At 54.5% G+C, this 20,970-nt stretch overlaps 1 protein-coding gene across 3 annotated transcripts in view; it reads right to left on the reverse strand.

The window, feature by feature from the left end:
- Nucleotides 1–658: 658 nt before the first annotated feature.
- SLC43A2 (solute carrier family 43 member 2) overlaps nt 659–20,970 on the reverse strand; it is a 57,662-nt gene continuing 37,350 nt past the window's right edge. For all 3 annotated transcript variants that reach the window (XM_008009796.3, XM_073004565.1, XM_073004566.1), the window contains 6 exons: nt 20,521–20,667; nt 14,669–14,807; nt 10,881–11,013; nt 6,378–6,451; nt 4,745–4,868; nt 659–3,900 (listed from right to left, as the gene is read on the reverse strand). In XM_008009796.3, the coding sequence (XP_008007987.1) occupies nt 3,739–3,900; nt 4,745–4,868; nt 6,378–6,451; nt 10,881–11,013; nt 14,669–14,807; nt 20,521–20,667 (779 nt within the window). In that variant the 3' untranslated portion in view covers nt 659–3,738. The remainder of the gene's footprint in view (nt 3,901–4,744; nt 4,869–6,377; nt 6,452–10,880; nt 11,014–14,668; nt 14,808–20,520; nt 20,668–20,970) is intronic.

The following is a 20,970-nucleotide window of genomic DNA, read 5'->3' on the forward strand; positions in this document are numbered from 1 at the left end:
CCACAGAGGCCCCCCCCCGCCACAGAGGTCCCCCCTTCCACAGAGGCCCCGCCACAGAGGTCCCCCCCACCACAGAGGTCCCCCCTTCCACAGAGGCCCCCCCGCCACAGAGGTCCCCCCCCCCCGCCACAGAGGCCTGGTGGCCCCTGAGCTGCTGCTCCGAGTGAAATGTCCCGATCTAGAGGGCCCTGGCTGCTCCAGTGACTTAAGACCCATATGTGAATCCTGGCTCCATAGCTCTAGGCCTCGTTTTTCAGTTGTAAAGCAGGGATGATCGCATCTATTTAACTCCTAGATTGTTATCAAGTCAAGGGCAACAACAGGAAAACATGTCACCTGTCAGCTCCACACAAGGCAAAGTAGGATGGGTGGCCCCTGACTAGGGGCTGGGGGTGCAGGGGCCACCCGACCCATCTGGCCAGCCACAGCCTCTGTACCCTGCTCCCACTTTCAGGCCTCAGTCCCCAAGCACTGCTGGCCCTGGACTGTTTTCCTCACTCAATTGATTTCTCAGTGCCTGCTTCTTCCCAGTAAGTGCCACACCCTGAGGGTGGGTGGGAGAGTGACGCTCCAGTGCCCACTTTGGCCGGGACTGGGCACTGCTGGGGACAGCCCGGGCCACATCTTCCCCATCTCAAGAATGGCTTTTTGGCCGGGCGCGGTGGCTCATGCCTGTTATCTTTGGGAAACTGGGGTTGGAGAATTGCTTCAGCCCAGAAGTTCCAGACCAGCCTGGGCAAAATAGCAAGAACTCGTCTTTATGAAAAAGAAAGAAAAAAAAAATTAGCCAGGCCATGGTGGCACACACTTACAGTCCCAGATACTTAGGAGGCCGAGGTGGGACGATCCCTCGAGCGAGCCCATGAGTCAGAGGCTGCAGTGAGCTATCAGTGGCACCACTGCACTCCAGCCTGGGTGGCAGAGCAAGACCCCAACTCAAAAAAAAAAAAAAAGGTCAGCCTTTTCCCAGCTGGCGGCACCCTGGCTAGTTAGGGTTTCCCCGAATCTGCACTCCTGTTTGATGGCGGGTCTCAAATGCTGGGAGGCAGAAGAGTCACTGGTCAGTGGCAAGACCTGGAGTCTCCATTTGGAACCAGCACCCGGGAGCCTCTGCTGGGGGTAATGGAGGAGCCACACGTGGAGGCTGGTGGCTGTGGTGGTTTGAGCCATCCCTCAGCAGCACAGCACACCCGCTCCTGGGGAGCCACTGAGCTTATGAGTGTTTGGAAAGTGCTGTCAGTGCTGGCTGTAAGGAAACAGGCTTGACTTTAATTCAGCCTTTCCCAAATTTCACTATGACACTTTCTTGAAAATTAGAATAACCGGCCGGGCGCAGTGGTTCACGCCTGTAATCCCAGCACTTTGGGAGGCCGAGGCGGGCGGATCACGAGGTCAGGAGATCGAGACCATCCTGGCGAACACGGTGAAACCCCGTCTCTACTAAAAATACAAAAAAATTAGCCGGGCGTGGTGGCGGGCGCCTGTAATCCCAGCTACTCGGGACGCTGAGGCAGGAGAATGGTGTGAACCCAGGAGGCGGAGCTTGCAGTGAGCGGAGATCATGCCACTGCACTCCAGCCTGGGCGACAGAGCGAGACTCCGTCTCAAAAAAAAAAAAAAAAGAAAATTACAATAACCACTAACATCACAAAACGAGTGTTCTCAGCAGTGGACATGTTGATCTAGTTCTCCTTTTTTTTTTGAGACGGAGTCTTGCTCTGTTGCCCAGGTTGGAGTGCAATGATGCAATCTCAACTCACCGCAACTTCCGTCTCCCCAGTTCAAGCGATTCTCCTGCCTCAGCCTCTCAAGTAGCTGGGACTACAGGCGCACACCACTACGCCTGATTAATTTTGTATTTTTAGTAGAGATGGGGTTTATCCATGTTGGTAAAGATGGTCTCGTACTCCTGACCTCAGGTGATCCACCCGCCTCGGCCTCCCAAAGTGCTGGGATTATAGGCGTGAGCCATCGCGCCCAGCCTTTTTTTTTTAAATATTTGAGTGAACTAAAGCCTAGGAGATGTGTGTTCCAGGCACCCAAGCTGTTAATGAGGAGATTGAATGTGGCGTGGACCTGCCCTTTCCTCTCCTCCTTTCATCCCCCTTCCCCCCCCTGCCCACATCCTGAACTGCTCTGAGCCTGCAGCTCTCCTGGGCTCCCCCTACCTCCTGAACACAGCGGGAATCTTCAGGGTTGTGGAAGGGCATAGGGATGGAAAGCGACCAGGATTCGCCTGTTTGGCTGGGAAAATCGGCAGAGGAGGGTGGCTGACACTTCTAAGGTGTCTGCACGAGCCCAGTTTGTCTTGGGGTGGCGGAGTACAGTCTTTGCCTGGCCCACGGTCCCTCCCGAGTCAGCAGTCCCCCAGAGAGACGAAGAGCAGCTGGGCACGGCTGGAGCTGGTCGGTGGCAGAGAATCTTGTCCTGCCTTTTCTTCTCAAGCTCAAAATAGGCACATGCAGCTATTAACTGATATGCTAGAAGGGGCATCCCTTACCAGGAGGAAAATGGATTTATTGCTTTATAAAAAAGAAGTCTGATAAAACTGAAGAGAAAATAACTAAAAATCCAAACATCAACTCACCCCTCTAAGCACGCCCAGGAGGTCTCAAGACACACTTCTGGGGGCAGTCAAGGTGGGTGGGTTGGTGGGCCAGGCAGACAGGCCTCCCCCCCCCCGCACCGGCATCAGCTCCAGGGCCCTGCGCAGCCTGCCGGCAGGGGGTGCTGTGGGCCTGTGGCCTCGGACAAGCTCCTGGCCCTGCACCAGGATGGCTCCTCGGCGCTGGCCCAGCCTGCAGGCCTGGCGGCTCCCGCCTGGTCAGTGGGGATGAGGGCTAACTCCTAGAGCCCACCCCGACCCCATACACCCCTTGGACCCACCCACATCCCCACCCTGACCTGGACCTCCGTGTCTGCTGGCCACAGCCTTGCGTCTACCCCCACAAAAGCAGCTGTGTGTATGTAGGGGGTGCCCTGGCGGCGGTCCTCAAATTCCCTTCAGGTGGCAGACAGGAACGAGGGTGGCAGTGGAAACGTGTCCCCGGCGTAGGCCCTGGGGGAGGAGGCAAGGGGCCACTGGCGACCCTCGTCCACCCAGCCCACTAAACCCTCCCCAGGGTGTAAACCAGGTGGGGCTTCTCCACCGGCCTCCAAGGGGTGGACAGGCCCTGGACAGGCGACGGGGGGCTGGAATTACAAAGGAGTTAGCACCAACAACAGGAAGCGGGTCCTTCCTTCCTCAGGCAGCCTCAGACTGGCCGGGGAGGGGGTGAGGGGCCAGGCGCGGGCGAGACAGTGCAAGCCTTTGTCCTCAGGCAGGTGTGGCCGTGGGCATGCAGCCGAGGGGCAGGTGGCAGGCAGTGGATGGCAGCCCCCTCTGCTTTGGCAAGAGGCAGAATGCAGACACTGGCGGGAGAGCGCCTGCCTGCCGGGTGTCCCTGGCTCCTCCTGCAGGCACCACGGAGACCCCAAGCCCCGGGTCCCTGGAGGGGGCGGCAGAGCAAAGTCAGGGCAGCCCCTGCGTTCGGCATCAGAAAACTCGCAGGTCCCCAGGTCCCGGGCCCTCTCCCGTTCTTCCACCACAGAGCTCCGAGGCAGGGCCCCGGGAGGGAGCGTGAACTCCAGCACGGAGATGGCGAGGGTCCTGGGGGTGCGTGGGGTACTCTGGAGGGGCAGGACAGGGGTCAGTCACTGAAGCACAGGCAGGAGACCGCAGTTCCGAGGCAGCAGCCGCTACACGAAGGCCTCCTGGTTGGACGAGCCGTTGATCTTGAGGAAGAGTTTGTCGTCCTCCTGCCTCTGCTGCAGCTGCCGCTCCAGCTGCCGCCGGTAGCAGATCAGGTAGAGCGGGAGGCAGAAGCCCAGCAGGCTGAGGACGAGCAGCCCCACGTTCACCTGGGGAGGCAGGGAGGCCGGCATCACAGGGCTGAGGCTGCAGACCCACCCTCCTCTGGGTTTGGGAAAGGGGAGGTCACGGGGTGGAGCGGGAACGAAACAGAAAGGCCCATGAGGTCCCAGGGCCCGTCATTCTGTATTCCAGCATCCCGATGCCCAGCTCTTCACAGGCCACGTGGCCGTCCTCGGGGCCTGGGCCCCCAGGGAACACGGGCTGATCTGAACCCTCAGGCTTGGAACAAGTTGCTGGTACCTGGTGAGGAATCCTGGCCCTCGCAGGAGTGGGGCAGGAACAGGAACTCTATTTTTTTGGTTGGTTTTTTTGGTTGTTGTTGTTTTGAGACAAAGTCTCGCTCTGTCATCATCCAGGCTGGAGTGCAGTGGTGCAATCTCGGCTCACTGCAATCTCCGCCTCCCGGGTTCAAGTGATTCTCCTGTCTTAGCCTCTCGAGTAGCTGGGATTACAGGCACCTGCCACCACACCTGGCTAATTTTTGTATTTTTAGTAGAGACCTGGTTTCACCATGTTGGCCAGGCTGGTCTTGAACTCCTGACCTCAAGAGATCCTCCCGCCTCGGCCTCTCAAAGTGCTGGGATTACGGGTGTGAGCCACCGCGCCTGGCCCAGGAACTCTGTTCTGTTTACCCCCAAATCAGGTCCAGAGAGGACACATTCCTTCTCCTGCCTGGCCACCATTCACAAAGGGACTCTTAACCAATCCTAACCAATGCTCCCAAATCGCCTGTCCTCAGGGCCCTGAAGCCCCCCCAAGTGGTACCTTGCAGCTCGCAGTTAGCAGAAGGAGGCAGGTACCCATGACCCACCATCCCCCGACCCCTCTTACCCACAGAGGGTCTCCCTGGAGGGGGCCCATCATGGCCAGAAACAGCGGCTGCTGCAGGAGGGCGAAGAGCGCGCTGATCAGAGACTGCAGTCCCGTGAGGCTGCCGAACTGGGTGGAGGGGTACCTGCCGGGCAAGCAACAGCTCACAGCCATCCTCCCTCCTGGGCTCTGCTTGGCCCCAGGTGTCTGGTGACCCCGGGCTGCACCGTTGGTGCCAGAGAAGGGTGGGGTGCCAGCCCTTGGATTCCTTCCTGCTGGGCAGTTCGTTTTTTTTTTTTTTTAAATGGAGTCTTGCACTGACGCGTAGGCTGGAGGGCAGCAGTGTGATCTCGGCTCACTGCAATCTCCGCCTCCCTGGTTCAAACAATTCTCCTGCCTTAGCCTCCCTAGTAGCTAGGATTACAGGCGCCTGCCACCACACCTGGCTCATTTTTTGTATTTTTAGTAGAGACAGGGTTTCACTATGTTGGTCAGGCTAGTCTCGAACTCCTGACCTCGTGATCTGCCTGCCTTGGCCTCTCAAAGTGCTGGGATTACAGGCGTGAGCCACCGCACCCAGCCCTGCTGGGTGTTTCTCTTTGGGACCAGCCCCAGGCCCCAGACTCTGGGGAGAGCCCACCCCACTGAGCTGTGCCTGGGGCCTCTGGGTGTCTGGCTGAGCTGAGTGGAAAGCGTGGTGCCAGCAGGGACCTGCGGTTTGGGAAACAGGCCCAGAGACGAGCGTGGAGGCTGGGCTTGGCTCCTGAGTGCCCTCGTCCAGAGGAGCATTGAGTAATCACGGAAACTCAGCACCACAGAATCTGCCCCCTCCCTCAGACCCTGCCAGGGCAGCCACAGCTTCCTCCAGGCCTGGGGAGGGGCAGGTGGAGGGCAAGCGGAGCTGGGATGGCCCCAGGGGCTGTTACGGGAATCGGGAGAGAGTTCCGGGCTAAATCTTAGCACATGTCAGGCTCTGCTGGTGCAGAGGTGGGAAAGGAATCCCAGCAAGGAAGGAGCTGGACCCACGTCAGAGACTGTGGATGGTGGTGTTTGAGTTTCAGTTTTGGGGTCAAGGCCTGAGCCAGAGAAGGAGGAACCACTGTGGTTCCTTATGTTTCTGGGGCTTCTTGGAAAAAGATACAGGTTTCATTTTAACCAGGGCTGGAGAAAGCTATGGCCGGAACTGGGCGCACTGAGGCTCTGGATGGAACCCATCTGGTGCATTCTGGACTCAATGACCCCTGTTGCTGCCCGTGATGAGGGCCATTGGAACTTCAGCATTTAGTTTCAGGCAGCTAGAACCTACCCGTCCTTCCCAGTGAGCAGCCAGGGCCAGCCGCAGGACTCGGCTGTAGTGGCCCCTGAGGCCATAATGAGCTGCACAGGTGCCTGACCCTGGCTGGGGGAACTGACTTCGTGTTGAATGCCAAGGCTTGTGGGCACCCAACTGTCTGCCCACTGACCCGCCTCCCACGAGGTATGGCCTTTCCCCGACACACCCAGCAGAAACCCTGGTTACCTGTCCCCTGATGCAGGAAGATGAGCCCTTCTGGGACAGGCTGACCCTGCCTCAGAGTCTCAGTCCCACCAGCAGCCTCCCCCGGCCATTCCCACACCCTCGCCCACCAGGCCACCTGCAGCTTCCAGGACTTACACGGCGGCGTACAGGCCCCCGACAGCGGAGTGGATGAAGCCTCGCACGACTGTGTGCAGGATGAAGGAGAGGATCTGGGAGAGGGAAAGGAGGCTGTGAGCAGAAGGCCTTAAGGGACGCTCACCTCAGCCCCCACCCTCCAATTCCTGGGGGCCCTCACCCCAGCAGTGTCAGCTTGGAGCTGGATCAACCCACCCTCCAGAGCCAATCGTGAATTTTCAGAAATTTTGCAAAAGCCAGTCGTTAACACATTTTTTGTTTGTTTTGTTTTGTTTTGAGAAGTCTTGCTCTATCACCCAGGCTGAAGTGTGGTGATGTGATCTTGGCTCACTGCAAGCTCTGCCTCCTGGGTTCAAGCGATTCTCCCGCCTCAGCCTCCCGAGTAGCTGGGATTACAGGCACCCGCCACCACGTCCGGCTAATTTTTGTATTTTTTAAGTAGAGACGGAGTTTCACCATGTTGGCCCAGCTGGTCTCAAATTCATGACCTTGTCATCCACCTGCCTCAGCCTCCCAAAGTGCTGGGACACCGCGCCTGGCCTAACACAGTCATTATTAAAAATTAAATTATAGGCTGGGCAACGTGGCTCATGCCTGTAATCCCAGCACTTTGGGAGGCTGAGGAGGTGGATCACCTGAGGTCAGGAGTTCGAAACCAGCCTAGCCAACATGGCGAAACACTGTCTCTACTAAAAATACAAAAAATTAGCTGGGCGTGGTGGCAGGCACCTGTAATCTCAGCTACTTAGGAAGCTGAGGCAGGAGAATTGCTTGAACCAAGACGTGGAGGTTGCAGTGAGCTGAGATCACGGCATTGCACTCCAGCCTGGGTGACAGAGCAAGACTCTGTCTCAAAAAACAAATAATAATAATAAATAATAAAAATTACATTATAAGCCAAGAGCAGTGGCTCACACCTGTAATCCCAGCACTTTAGGAGGCCGAGACGGGTGGATCATTTGAGGTCAGGAGTTCAAGATCAGCCTGGCCAACACGGTGAAACCGCATCTCTACTAAAAATACAAAAATTAGCCAGGTGTGGTGCCAGACACCTGTATTCCCAGCTACTCGGGAGGCTGAGACAAGAGAATTGCTTGAACCCAGGAGGTGGAAGTTGTGGTGAGCTGAGATCATGCCACTGCACTCCAGCCTGGGCGACAGAGATAGACTCTGTCTCAAAACAAACAAACAAACCAAAAAAAAAATTAAATTACATAAATTTATGACTAAATAAATTATATTAAAATAAAGGTAATGAATATCCAAAACTCTGAAAACTCATCACTTCTTGGCCTGGTGCGATGGCTCACGCCTGTAATCCCCACACTTTGGGAGACCTGGGAGGATTGCTTGAGCCCAGGAGTTCCAGACCATTTGGTTTTGTTTTGAGATAGAGTCTTGCTCTATACCCCAGGCTGGAGTGAAGTGGCGTGATCTCAGCTCATTGCAACCTCCATCTCCCGAGTTCAAACGATTCTCCTGCCTCAGCCTCCCGAGTAGCTGGGACTACAGGCGCCGCCACCTCGCCTGGCTAGTTTTTTGTATTTTTTAGTAGAGACGGGGTTTCACCGTGTTAGCCAGGATGGTCTCGATCTCCTGACCTCGTGATCCGCCCGCCTCGGCCTCCCAAAGTGCTGGGATTACAGGCTTGAGCCACCGCGCCCGGCCTTTTTTTTTTTTTTTTGAGACAAAGTCTCACCCCAGTTACCCAGGCTGGAGTCTGGAGTGCACGGGTGCAATCTCAGTTCACTGCAGTCTCAACCTCCCAGGGTGTAGTGAGTGAGCCGAGATTCTCCCACCTCAGCCTCCTGAGTAGCTGGGACTACAGATGCACGTCCCAACACCTGGCTAATTTTTATTTTTAGTAGAGACAGGGTGTCGCCATATTGCCCAGGCTGGTCCCTAGTAAAGTTCCGTCACTGTGGGAGGGTCCCTGCCCAGGAAGGCTGCTGCTGGCAGGCTTTGCAAGCTCTGAGAGGCACTTTTTAATGATCCCTGGCCGGCACAAGAGCCGTCCTCTTGGCCACCAGGTCCCTGTGGTTGCCTTGTCTTCTGTACACGGCCCTGCCATCCCGCTCAGCAGCCAGGACCTGTTCCCAGGAATGTGGGTGGTGGAGGGGCAGGGACTGCTCTCTGCAGTGTTGAAAGAGGGCTGTGCCCAGTGTGGGGGCACACACACACACACACAAACACACGCTGTGCAGGCCTCTCCACCTCAAATGCCTTGTTGCCTTTTTACAACTTTTCTTTCAGCGAGAACTAAGTAAAACAAAAAGGTGACTGTCCCCACTGAGCACCGCCCCTTGATTGGACAAGGTGGTTAGGGCAAAGGTCTGCCAGTCTTGCAGAAAAAGCAGCCCAGGAGGCCAGGGAGGGGCCGGAGGGATGCAGCACCCCCGGGGACGGCACGAACGTTGCATGGCCCGCTGCGCTCTGCACACCCAGTGTCAGCACGTACACACAACCGTTCCCACGGTGGGGCACACCTGGGTGTTCAGCGTGCCTTGAGGCCACCTGTAAAAAGGGAGGGACTCTTACTTTCCTCCTGGACTTGACCTGAGATACCATCTGGACTCAGGCTACACCTCTCTGGAAGCAAGAGCATCCCTGGCGTCCCTCCACCATTTGTATATTGAGGGATTTGGCCAAAACCTGCTGCTGGACCACTTTCACAGACCAGTGGCTGGAGCCAGGCAGGTGACAAGGTCCACCTTCCTCAAAATCTCTGTCAAAAATCAGGTTTCAGAAGCCTCAAAAGTTTGGCAAAGAAATTCAGATTCTTTTTTTTTTTTTGAGACAAGAGTCTCACTCTGTCACCCAGGCTGGAGTGCTGTGGCGCAATCTTGACTCACTGCAAGCTCCACTTCCCAGATTCAAGCAATTCTTCTGCCTCAGCCTCCTGAGTACCTGGTATTACAGGCATGTGCTACCACGCCCGGCTAATTTTTGTAATTTTAGTAGAGATGGGGTTTCACTGTGTTGGCCAGGATGGTCTCGAACTCCTCACCTCGTGATCTGCCCACTTCGGCCTCCCAAAGTGTTTTGTTTTTTTTTTTTTTGAGACGGAGTCTCGTTGTGTCGCCCAGGCTGGAGTGCAGTGGCCGGATCTCAGCTCACTGCAAGCTCCGCCTCCCAGGTTTACGCCATTCTCCTGCCTCAGCCTCCCGAGTAGCTGGGACTACAGGCACCCGCCACCTCGCCCGGCTAGTTTTTTGTATTTTTTAGTAGAGACGAGGTTTCACCGTGTTAGCCAGGATGGTCTCGATCTCCTGACCCCGTGATCCACCTGTCTCGGCCTCCAAAGTGCTGGGATTACAGGCTTGAGCCACCACATCCGGCCTTTTTTTTTTTTTTTTTTTTTTGAGACAGAGTCTTGCTCTGTCATCCAGGCTGGAGGGCAATGGCGCGATCTCAGCTCACTGCAACCTCCACCTCCCGGGTTCAAGTGATTCTTCTGCCTCAGCCTCCCAAGTTGCTGGGATTACAGGAGTGCACCACCACGCCCGGCTAATTTTTGTATTTTTTGTAGAGATAGGGTTTCACCAAGTTGCCCAGGCTGGTCTCAAACTCCTGAGCTCAGGCAATCCACCTGCCTCCGCCTACCAAAGTGCTGGGATTACAGGCATGAGCCACCGCACCCTGCCTGGAATGAAGCTTTTGAATCCAGATACGAAGCCACTACCAAGGTCTTCCTCCACTCTGTTCAGTGTAGAAACCCCATGAGACTCTCTGGTGACAGGGGAGCAGATGTTCCCAACAACACCACAGATTGGCCAGACCTCTTTGGATGTCAGATTCCAGCTGTTTGAGCTGATACAAAACAAGTAACCATACAGTGACCCCACACACTTCCAGGAAATGGTATGATGGTGGTATCCATGGTTAAGAAAGATGTCCCCAAAACCAAGATTGACATGCCTTCCTGGGGAGGAGTCCCCTTTGCAGAAGACAATCCAGGTGTCCAGCTCACCCCAGCGGCAAGCACAGAGTCTGGCAGGGAACAGGCCCTCCGCAGAGGACAAAGGGCTGCTGGGCTGCTCGGGTGAATGAAATGAATGAAAGTCACCATCTGAGCCAGGTGGTGCCTCACGCCTGTAATCCCAGAACTTTGGGAGACCGAGGCGGGTGGATCGCCTGAGGTCAGGAGTTTGAGACTAGCCTGGCCAACATGGCAGCACCCTGTCTCCACTGAAAATACAAAAATTAGCTGGACGTGGTGGTGCACACCTGTAATCCCAGCTACTCGGGAGGCTGAGGCAGGAGAACCGCTTGAAGCCAGGAGGCGGAGGTTACAGTGAGCCAAGATCGTACCACTGCACTCCAGCCTGAGCGACAGTTTGACCCTGTCTCAAAAAAAAAAAAAAAAAAAAAAGAAAGTAAAAAAAAGAAAGTCACCACCCGCTTTGTTGATGGCTTCCATGAAACATTACACACTTTGGAGCCTTTACGTGTCCCTTCTTACTGCCTCACGCCCCACCAGCCTCTCTCATGCCCCACACCCACCTGGAGCGGCAGGTTGGGAATGAGGCAGGTCACCCCAAAGCCCACAAGCAGCAGGTTGGTGAAGGCGAAGGCCCGCATGGCATTAGTGATCTTCTGGATCTGCCGGTCCCGCTTCTTCTTTTTCTTCTCGCCTCTGTGGAGACAGAACGTGCAGGGGTGGGAGGCCTCCCTGGAGGAAGCCGGGTGCTTCTGAGAAGTCAGGTCTCAAGAGACAGCACATGAACTGGCTCAAGACTCAGAAGCCACCAGGCACATTTTAGGGACTGTGTTGGGGCTGGACCAGCACTACGGACACTACCCCGGCCCTTCTCGATGGAGCGCTGAGTGTGAATCTCAGAGGGGGGTCTCGGGTGCGAGAAGATGGCTGTCCATACGCTGCAATGCTCCGTGAAGGCTAAGATGACGCGGAGAGAAGTAGCAGCGTGCGCCTGAGCTGACACATGGCAAAGCCCCACTTCACCATTGGCTTCAAGTTCTCCCAAATCTTGCAGGACGCTGATAATAAGCCAGATATAAGCCAAATAGGGGAGTGAATGGATTTCCCCTTGTGGGGACAGGAGAGGGTAGAGGGGAAGCGAGCAGGCAGCAGATGGACCCAGAGCGGACACAAATAACCTCTTGGCTGCAGGACCTGACCTAGATAGCAGAGCACTCTCCGTTTTTGTTGTTGTTGTTGTTTTGTTTTGTTTTGTCCTTTGTTTTTTTTTTTTTTGAGATGGAGTCTCGCTCCGTCACCCAGGCTGGAGTACAGTGGCGCGATCTCAGCTTACTGGAACCTCTGCCTCCTGGGTTCAAGCAATTCTCCTGCCTCAGCCTCCCAAGTAGCTGGGATTACAGGCGCCCGCCACCATGCCCAGCTAATTTTTGCATTTTTAGTAGAGACGGGGTTTCACCATGTTGGCCAGGATGGTCTCGATCTCCTGACCTTGTGATCTGCCCGCCTCGGCCTCCCAAAGTGCTGGGATTACAGGCGCCCGCCACCACGCCCAGCTAATTTTTGCATTTTTAGTAGAGATGGGGTTTCACCATGTTAGCCAGGATGGTCTCGATCTCCTAACCTTGTGATCTGCCCGCCTCGGCCTCCCAAAGTGCTGGGATTACAGGCATGAGCCACTGCACCCAGCCAAGCACCCTCTGTAATTATCTCTTGTGAATGAATGATTGCCGATCCCAGCCTCACACCCACGCAGACACCCCGGATGATCCAAGAACAGACCCCAGGTGCTCACAGATGTGCAGGGAGTCCCAGGCCCACCACGTCCTAACTGTGCGGCCCTAGGCAAACTACTGCAACTCCCAGTTTCAGCTCCTTCATCTGTGAAATGGGTATAACACTGGTCCCCCCTTGGCCGTGCTGTTAGGAGGCTTCACTGAGATACTGTGCATGGAGTGCTCAGCAGAGGGTCTCATGCAATAAACCGTAGCTGATTACATTAAGGTGAGCCATAGAAAACAGCATTTGGCCGGGCACGGTGGCTCACACCGGAATCCCAGCACTTTGGGAGGCTGAGGCAGGCAGATCACAAGGTCAGGAGATCGAGACCATCCTGGCTAACACGGTGAAACCCCGTCTCTACTGAAAAATACAAAAAACTAGCCAGGCGAGGTGGCGGGCGCCTGTAGTCCCAGCTACTCGGGAGGCTGAGGCAGGAGAATGGTGTAAACCCGGAAGGCAGAACTTGCAGTGAGCTGAGATCCGGCCACTGCACTCCAGCCCGGGCGACAGAGTGAGACTCCGTCTCAAAAAAAAAAAAAAAATTAAAAAAAAAAAATTAGCCTGGCGTGGTGGCAGGCGCCTGTAGTCCCAGCTATGCAGGAGGCTGAGGCAGGAGAATGGTGTGAACCCAGAAGGCGGAGCTTACAGTGAGCCAAGATCCTGCCACTGCACTCTAGCCTGGGTGACAGAGTGAGACTCCGTCTCAAAAAAAAAAAAGAAAGAAAGAAAAAAAGAAAATAGAGTTTATCTCATCCTCTGATCTTGGAGCCCAACCCTTACATAAAGTAGGACTCCAGTACCTTGTTTAATCTTCGCAATCATGAACAACTCTATTAACACATAATATGGTTACAGCAACTGACTACTCAAGCTGACTGGGATAAACCTTGCAGGCAGAGAACAAAGGGCTGCTGGGCTGCTCAGTTGAATGGAATGAATGAAAGTCACCATCTGAGCTGGGTGCAGTGCCTCAGGCCTGTAATCCCAGCACTTTAGGAGGCTTTAAGATGGTGTAGCCACTGCCAAGGGGTGGAGGGAAGGCAGTCTTAGGAGCAAAATGGTCTGCTATCCATTGTCCGCACATTTTCACCTGTGTCTCTTTTTCTTCCATCTTACTCGATGCATTTTTTTTTTTCTTTTTGAGACAGAGTCTCGCTCTGTCGCCCAGGCTGGAGTGCAGTGGCGCCATCTCAGCTCACTGCAAGCTCCGCCTCCTGGGTTCAAGCAATTCTCCTGTCTCAGCCTCCCGAGTAGCTGGGACCACAGGCGCCCACCACCACACCTAGCTAATTTTTTGTATTTTTAGTAGAGACGGGTTTTTACCATGTTGGCCAGGCTGGTCTTGAACTCCTGACCTCAGGTGATCCACCCACCTCGGCCTCCCAAAGTGCTGGGATGACAAGTGTGAGCTGCTGTACTCGGCCCTCAATGCTTCTTAAACTTTTTTAAAGAGGCATGGTCTTGCTTTGCCACCCAGACTGGAGTGCAGCCGCACGATCATGGCTCACTGAAGCCTCAAACTGGGCTCAAGCAGTCCTGCTGCCTCTGCCACCTGAAGAGCTGGGACAACAGACACATGCCACCATGCTCAGCTGATTTTTAAAGTTTTTTTTTTTTTTTTTTTTTTTTTTGAGACGGAGTCTCACTCTGTCGCCCAGGCTGGAGTGCAGTGGCCGGATCTCAGCTCACTGCAAGCTCCGCCTCCCGGGTTCATGCCATTCTCCTGCCTCAGCCTCCCGAGTAGCTGGGACTACAGGCGCCTGCCACCTCGCCCGGCTAGTTTTTTTGTAGTTTTAGTAGAGACGGGGTTTCACCGTGTTAGCCAGGATGGTCTCGATCTTCTGACCTCGTGATCTGCCCGTCTCGGCCTCCCAAAGTGCTGGGATTACAGGCTTGAGCCACCGCGCCTGGCCTAAAGTTTTTTTTTTTGAGACACCGTCTCACTTTGTCGCCCAGGCTGGAGTGCAATGGTGCAATCACAGCTCACTGCAGCCTCGACCTCCCCAGGCTCAGGCGATCCTCTCACATCAGCCTCCCGAGTGGCTGGGACTCCAGGTGCGCACCACCACACCTGGCTCATTTTTGTATTTTTTGGTGGAAACGGGGTTTCACCATGTTGTCCAGGCTGGTCACTAACTCCTGGGCTCAAGCAATTCACTCACCTCAACCTTCCAAAGTGTTGGTATTATAGGCATAAACCACCATCCCTGGTCAATTTTTAAATTTTATGTATAGACGGGAGGCTGGCCACGTTTCCCAGGCTGGTCTCGAACTCCTGGCCTCAAGTGATCTTCTACCCCTGCCTTTCAAAGTGCTGGGATTACAGGCATGAGTCACCGCACCTGGCCTCAAACTTTAGCATTTCCATAGAATTCCAAAGAATTTCCATAAAGAGGGGAGCAGTTTAAACGCACGCTGAGCTGAATGAGTGAATCTCTGGAAGGACTCGGGGAGGAGCTGGAGTGCATCCTCTCTCCCTCTGACCCACCCACCCTGTGCCTGACATGCAGTTCTGGGGTCTTTCTGCAGGGGCTGCGGGCTGGGAGCCAGGGCACCGGCCCTGCCTACGCACTGGTTGGCGTCTTTCTCCTCGGGTTCCTCGGAAGTGTCTTCACACTCCTTCAGCCTCCAGTCCATGATGTAGCCAATGACAGGGGCCGTCAGCAGGCACAGCAGCTGGAGCACGCCAAAGATGGAGGTGTAGAGGCCAACTGCGGAAGAAGGCGCTGCGTCACAGGGATGCCCGGCAGACAGCCCTGGGGCAGGGACTGGGCACCGGCTGGGAAGGGGCTGGTACCCACAGGCTCTTCTGGGGTCTGCCCCAGAACCCCCTTCACTGTGGGTCTTGCGGGGAGCCCAGAGACCTTAACTCTGAAGTCGAGGCTGGAGCACGGGGTAGGTCACCTTCTTCTCAGCTCCAAATCCCCTGCTTGTTTCTAAGAAACAGCTAATGAAACCCAGAGTGTCACAATGGCCTTCCCAGAGCTCCCGGAAGTCGCTATGACTTGGGAACTACTGTGACGGAGGCTTTCTAAGTGATGGGCTGTCAGTTTCTGCCTCTAGAAATAGCCCAGAATGGCCGGGCATGGTGGCTCACGCCTGTAATCCCAGCACTTTGGGAGGCCGAGACAGGTGGATCACGAGGTCAGGAGTTCAAGACCAGCCTGGCCAACATGGTGAAACCCCGTCTCTACTAAAAATATAAAAATTAGCTGGGCATGGTGGCGCATGTCTGTAACCCCAGCTACTCAGGAGGCTGAGGCAGGAGAATCGCTTGAACCTGGGAGGTGGAGGTTGCAGTGAACCAAGATCGCGCCTCTGCACTCCACCCTGGGCAACAGAGCAAGACTCCATCTCAAACAGAAAGAGAAAAAGAGAGAGAGAGAGAGAAAGAAAGAAACAAAGAAAGAAAGAAATAAAGAAAGAAAGAAAGAGGGAAGGAAGGAAGGAAAGAGGGAAGGAAGGAAGGAAGGAGAAAGAAAGAAAGAAAGAAAGAAAGAAAGAAAGAAAGAAAGAAAGAAAGAAAGAAAGAAAGAAAGAAAGAAAGAAGAAAGAAGAAAGAAGAAAGAGAAAGAAAGAAAGAAAGAAAGAAAGAAAGAAAGAAAGAAAGAAAGAAAGAAAGAGAAAGAAAGAAAGAGGGAAGGAAGGAAGGAAAGAGGGAAGGAAGGAAGGAGAAGGAAAGAAAGAAGAAAGAGAAAGAGAAAGAAAGAAAGAAAGAAAGAGAAAGAAAGAAAGAAAGAGGGAAGGAAGGAAGGAAAGAGGGAAGGAAGGAAGGAGAAGGAAAGAAAGAAGAAAGAGAAAGAGAAAGAAAGAAAGAAAGAGAAAGAAAGAAAGAAAGAGGGAAGGAAGGAAAGAGGGAAGGAAGGAAGGAAGGAGAAAAAGAAAGAAAGAAAGAAAAAGAAAGAAAGAAAGAAAGAAAGAGAAAGAGAGAGAAAGAAAGTGAAAGAAAGAAAGAGGGAAGGAAGGAAAGAGGGAAGGAAGGAAGGAAGGAGAAAGAAAGAAGAAAGAGAAAGAGAAAGAGAAAGAAAGAAAGAGAGAGAAAGAAAGAAAGAGAAAGAGAAAGAAAGAAAGAGAAAGAAAGAAAGAAAGAGGGAAGGAAGGAAGGAAAGAGGGAAGGAAGGAAGGAAAGAGGGAAGGAAGGAAGGAGAAAGAAAGAAAGAAGAAAGAGAAAGAGAAAGAAAGAAAGAAAGAGAAAGAAAAGAAAGAAAGAAAGAAAAAGAAAGAAAGAAAAAGAAAGAAAGAAAGAAAGAAAAGAAAGAAAGAAAGAGAAAGAAAGAAAGAAAAGAAAGAAAAGAAAGAAAGAAAGATTGATTGCAGAAAGGCACCACTCACGGGGCTCTGACGTCAGAGCTTCCATATTCAAAGACTTAAAATTATGGTGGATTTTCCAGGGAAACAGATGGGGAATGTTGATTACCCCACCTTTACCCCCGTGGCTCTAGCCAGGAGGCATGTTTGGAGCTTGAGGCGAGGAGCTTCTGGGTTGAACAGAGACTGGCTAGGAAGGGACATCACAGCATTTCCTGATTCCCTGACAATCCCCACCTCCACCCCGTGCTTACCTGTGGCCATCACTGCATCAAGAAAGCAAAAGTGAAAAAGCAGAAAGAAGAGAGGTTAGTGGCAGAAATCTCAGTGCTACAGAGAGATGGAGAGAGGAGACAGGCTCACTCTACGCCCAGCACGCACTGCATCTCCCGCACTGCATTTCCCGCACTGCGTTTCCCACACTGCATCTCCCGCACTGCATGTCCCACACTGCGTTTCCCACCAAGCATGACTCAGGGTGCTCAGGGGAGGCAGAGCTGCAGCTAGGCCTCTGGAAGTGGACTCAGGACAGGGCCCAGCCCGGGCCCCTGCTGACATTCTCCTGTCTGCTGGTGCCAAATCACAGGTAGGCTGGTGAATCAGGCCTGTGACGTTGGCAGGTAGCGTGACAGGGAAGTGGCGGGCGTGCGGAAGGCCTGGTGCAATCAGGGTCCCCGCCACCACACTGCCTGCGGGAAGTGGCTGTGTCACAGCCACCTCCTGCTGTGCTCAGAGAGAGGGAAAGGTCAAAGAACTCGCCCCAGACACCCAGCCAAGGCATCTGACACCATGGGTCTTCTCCAGATGGCCAGAGCTGGTCTCCCTTCCACTCCAAGAAGCAGGGACCATGCCTGGGTCTGCTCCCCTTCCTTGGGCCATGGCCCCCCTTCCACAGAGGCTTGGTGGCCCCTGAGCTGCTGCTCTGAGTGGAATGTCTAGAGGCCCTTGGCTGATCCAGTGACTTAAGACCCATATGTGAGTCCTGGCTCTGACCCTGAACAAGTTAATCCATCATTCTAGGCCTCATTTTTCAGTTGTATCTGACGACAGTATCTATCATAAATGATGATGTAAACAGATGATCGTATCTATTTAACTCCTAGATTGTTATCAAGTCAAGGACAACAACAGGAAAACATGTCACCTGTCAACTCTGTACAAAGGGAGGGTAGGATGGGTGGCCCCTGACTAGAGGATAGGGGTGCAGGGGGCACCCAATCCATCTGGCCAGCCACAGCCTCTGTACCCTGCTCCCATTTTCAGGCCTCAGTCCCCAAGAACTATTGGCCCTGGACTGTTCACCTCTCAGTTCTGGTTTCTCAATGCTTCTTCCCAGTAAGTGCTACACTCTGAGGGTGGGTGGGAGAGTGAGGCAGCATTGCCTACTTTGGCTGGGCCTGGGCACTGCTGGGGACAGCACAGGCCACGTCTTCCCCATCTCAAGACTGCATTTTTGGCCAGGTGCGGTGGCTCAGGCCTACAATCCCAGCTCTTTGGGAGGCTGAGGCAGGTGGATCACTTGAGGTCAGGACTTTGAGACCAGCCTGACCAACATGGTGAAACCCTGTCTCTACTAAAAATACAAAAATTAGCTGGGCATGGTGGTGCATGCCTGTAACCCCAGCGACTTGGGAGGCTGAGGCAGGAGAATCACTTGAACCCAGGAGGCGGAGGTTGCAGTGAGCCTAGATCGTACTACTGTGCTCCAGCCTGGGTGACAAGAGTGAAAATCTGTCTCAAAAACAAAAACAAACAAAAAAAAAACCTGTATTTTTGGCTGGGCCTTGTGGCTCATACCTATAATCTCAGTACTTTGGGAGGCTGAGGTGGGACAATTGCTTGAGCCCAGGAGTTTGAGATCAGCTTGGGCAAAATACTGAGACTTTGTCTTTATGAAAAAAAAAATTAGCCAGGCATGGTGGCACACACAGACACTTAGGAGGCCGAGGTGGGACGATCCCTCAAGTCCATGAGTCGGAGGCTGCAGTGAGCTATCAGTGGCACCACTGCACTCCAGCCTGGGTGGCAGAGCAAGACCCTAAATCAAAAAAAAAGAAAAAAGAAAAGGCGGCCTTTTCCCAGCTGGAGGCACCCTGGCTAGTTAGGGTTTCCCCGAATCTGCACTCCTGTTTGATGGCGGGTCTCAAACGCCCGGAGGCGGCAGAGTCACCGCTGCTCAGCAGCAAGACCTGGAGTCTCCATTTGGAACCAGCACCCGGGAGCCTCTGCTGCAGGTGGCCGTGGGGCCACCACGGAGGTGATGGCTCTGGTGGTTCGAGCCGTCCCTCAGCGGCATGGCACACTCGTTCCTGGGGAGCCGCACAGTTCCTGAGTGTGCGGAAAGTGACTCGGACTCTGCGGCCGCCTCTTGGCCACAGCTGGGGCTATGGGTGTTGGGTTTAACAGGTCACAGAAGGAGGATGGGGAAAACCAGTGCTTCATCTGCCACAGACCGATCTGCCTGGCCTGACTTCCTCTACTTCTCGAAATTGACTTTTTGAACATGGGAAGCAGTTGGAAAAATTCCCCTTGGGCAGCAAAAGATTTCTCAGCGATCTTGAGTGAAAGACGCTGCAGCAGCAGGGAGAGGCGCCTTTCGAGGGCCAGGGACCGGCTCTCTCTCGGCACTCCGGGGTTTCCACACTCCAGAGCTGAGTGTTTGTCAGGCCGGGCGTGGGGGTTTCGCCTGTAATCCCAGCACTTTGTGGGGACAAGGGGGGAGGATCCCTTGAGCCCAGGAGTTCAAGACCAACCTGGGCAACAGAGCAAGACCCATCTCTGCAAAAAATTTAAAAATTAGCTGGGCGCGGTAGCACGCACCTGGGAAGCCCTAAGAGGCCAAGGCTGCAGTGTTCGCACCACTGCCCTCCAGCCGAAGCAACGCAGGAAGAGACCCTGTCTCAAAAAGACAAGGAAGAAAAAGACATGATAGATTAGGGTTCCCCAAAGTGTGTTCCACAGATTTTTTTTTTTTTTTTTGAGACGGAGTCTCACTCTGTCGCCCAGGCTGGAGTGCAGTGGTGCAATCTCAGCTCACTGGCTCACTGCAGCCTCCGCCTCCCCGGTTCAAGCGATTCTCCTGCCTCAGCCTCCTGAGTGGCTGGGATTGCAGATGCCCCCCACCATGCCTGGCTAATTTTTGTATTTTTAGTAGAGACGGGGATTCACCATATTGGCCAGCCTGGTCTTGAACTCCTGACCTCATGATCCACTTGCCTCAGCCTCCAAAAGTGCTAAGATTACAGGCGTGAGCCACCACACCCGGCCGAGACTCCCATTTTCACAGTAGAACCGGCCCTTATCTGGTTCCCTTTGCTATCTTTTCCTTTTGTTAAAGCTGGATTTCTCATCTCCTAAAAACCTGATAACTGCTTCTTCACCAGGCCTAGGGGATCTTCACCTTGATAAAAACAAGTAAACCCTCGGGAAAAGTTGCACGCCAGGGAGGCTGGGGATGACTAAGGCTGACTCAGCTCAGGCCGTGGGGGGAAGTCCTGACTTTCTCTGTAGAATCAAAACCTCTCATCAGCTGAAGACCTGTGTTGTTTGGAAAAGTGGAGTGTGGGTTATCAGCTGTGTTTGCTGGAGCTGACGAGCCTCAACCGACCACAGGCTCCGAGGAAACCTCTGCCCCGCCCTGCTTCACGGCGAGGGATGCAGAGTCCAGCGTGGGCCCGTTGCCCCATCGTCTCCCCCACGTCCTGACCTCAACGTCCAGGGTGTCCATGCACCCACCGTGCCACTTTCTGGGAGGACTTCGGGCTTGACCTGCCGTCTTTCAGCCACGCTCAGGTGGAGGGCTCTGTTCTGTTTTCGTTTACAGACACACACGGCAACCCTCCCCCTCAGGCGCAGGAAAACACACCCCCCACCCCCCACACCCAGGCAGCTATTTTGGTCCTTCCCTCCCTCCTGGACCAGGAAACCCTGATGGGGACACGAAGGAACAGTTGGGGCTGGCTGTGATGAAACAGCTCTGACAGGCAGACGGTGCCTGGGATGTGGCCTTTCTGTGGCCCTACTGGCCTGGCTCAGCTGAACACATTCTGGCCGGTGGCCAGTGGGCTGGGCTCAGGCCGGGGAGGGACAGTGACCGAGGCTGCCCGGGGCGCCCACCTGTCTTCTGGTCGCCGCTGACCAGGAACTTGAGGATGTTGTTCATGGCGCCCATGTAGAAGATGAGCCGCAGCTGCGTGACGCACATGGTGACGAGGCTGAGCAGCAGGATAGGGCTGAACACGCTGTGCATGAAGGAGGGGGCCGCTGCGGGGAGAGGGTGCGGGGCTCAGGGCCGGGGCTCACTGTCCCCGCCACGGGGGCTGTGCAGGTCCCTCCACACTGGAGGCCCGGAGGGGGCCCCTCGGGATGGGCCGGGCCTGGTGAGGGTGACGGGGTTGGTGCTGCAGTTGGGTTGCCTTGTGTGTGAAATCGGTTAGGCAAATCCCTTTCCCTCCCCCAAGCCTTCCGGAGCACCTCTGCAGGACAGGGCGGGTGGGGCCGCCTCCCCTTTTGGGGTGAGGTGGGAACGGGGTGAGCCGACACCCACGGAGCACTCCCTGCCCGTCG

This window comes from Chlorocebus sabaeus, chromosome 16 (assembly GCF_047675955.1).
Source record: "Chlorocebus sabaeus isolate Y175 chromosome 16, mChlSab1.0.hap1, whole genome shotgun sequence".
NCBI classification, from domain to species: Eukaryota; Metazoa; Chordata; class Mammalia; order Primates; family Cercopithecidae; genus Chlorocebus; species Chlorocebus sabaeus.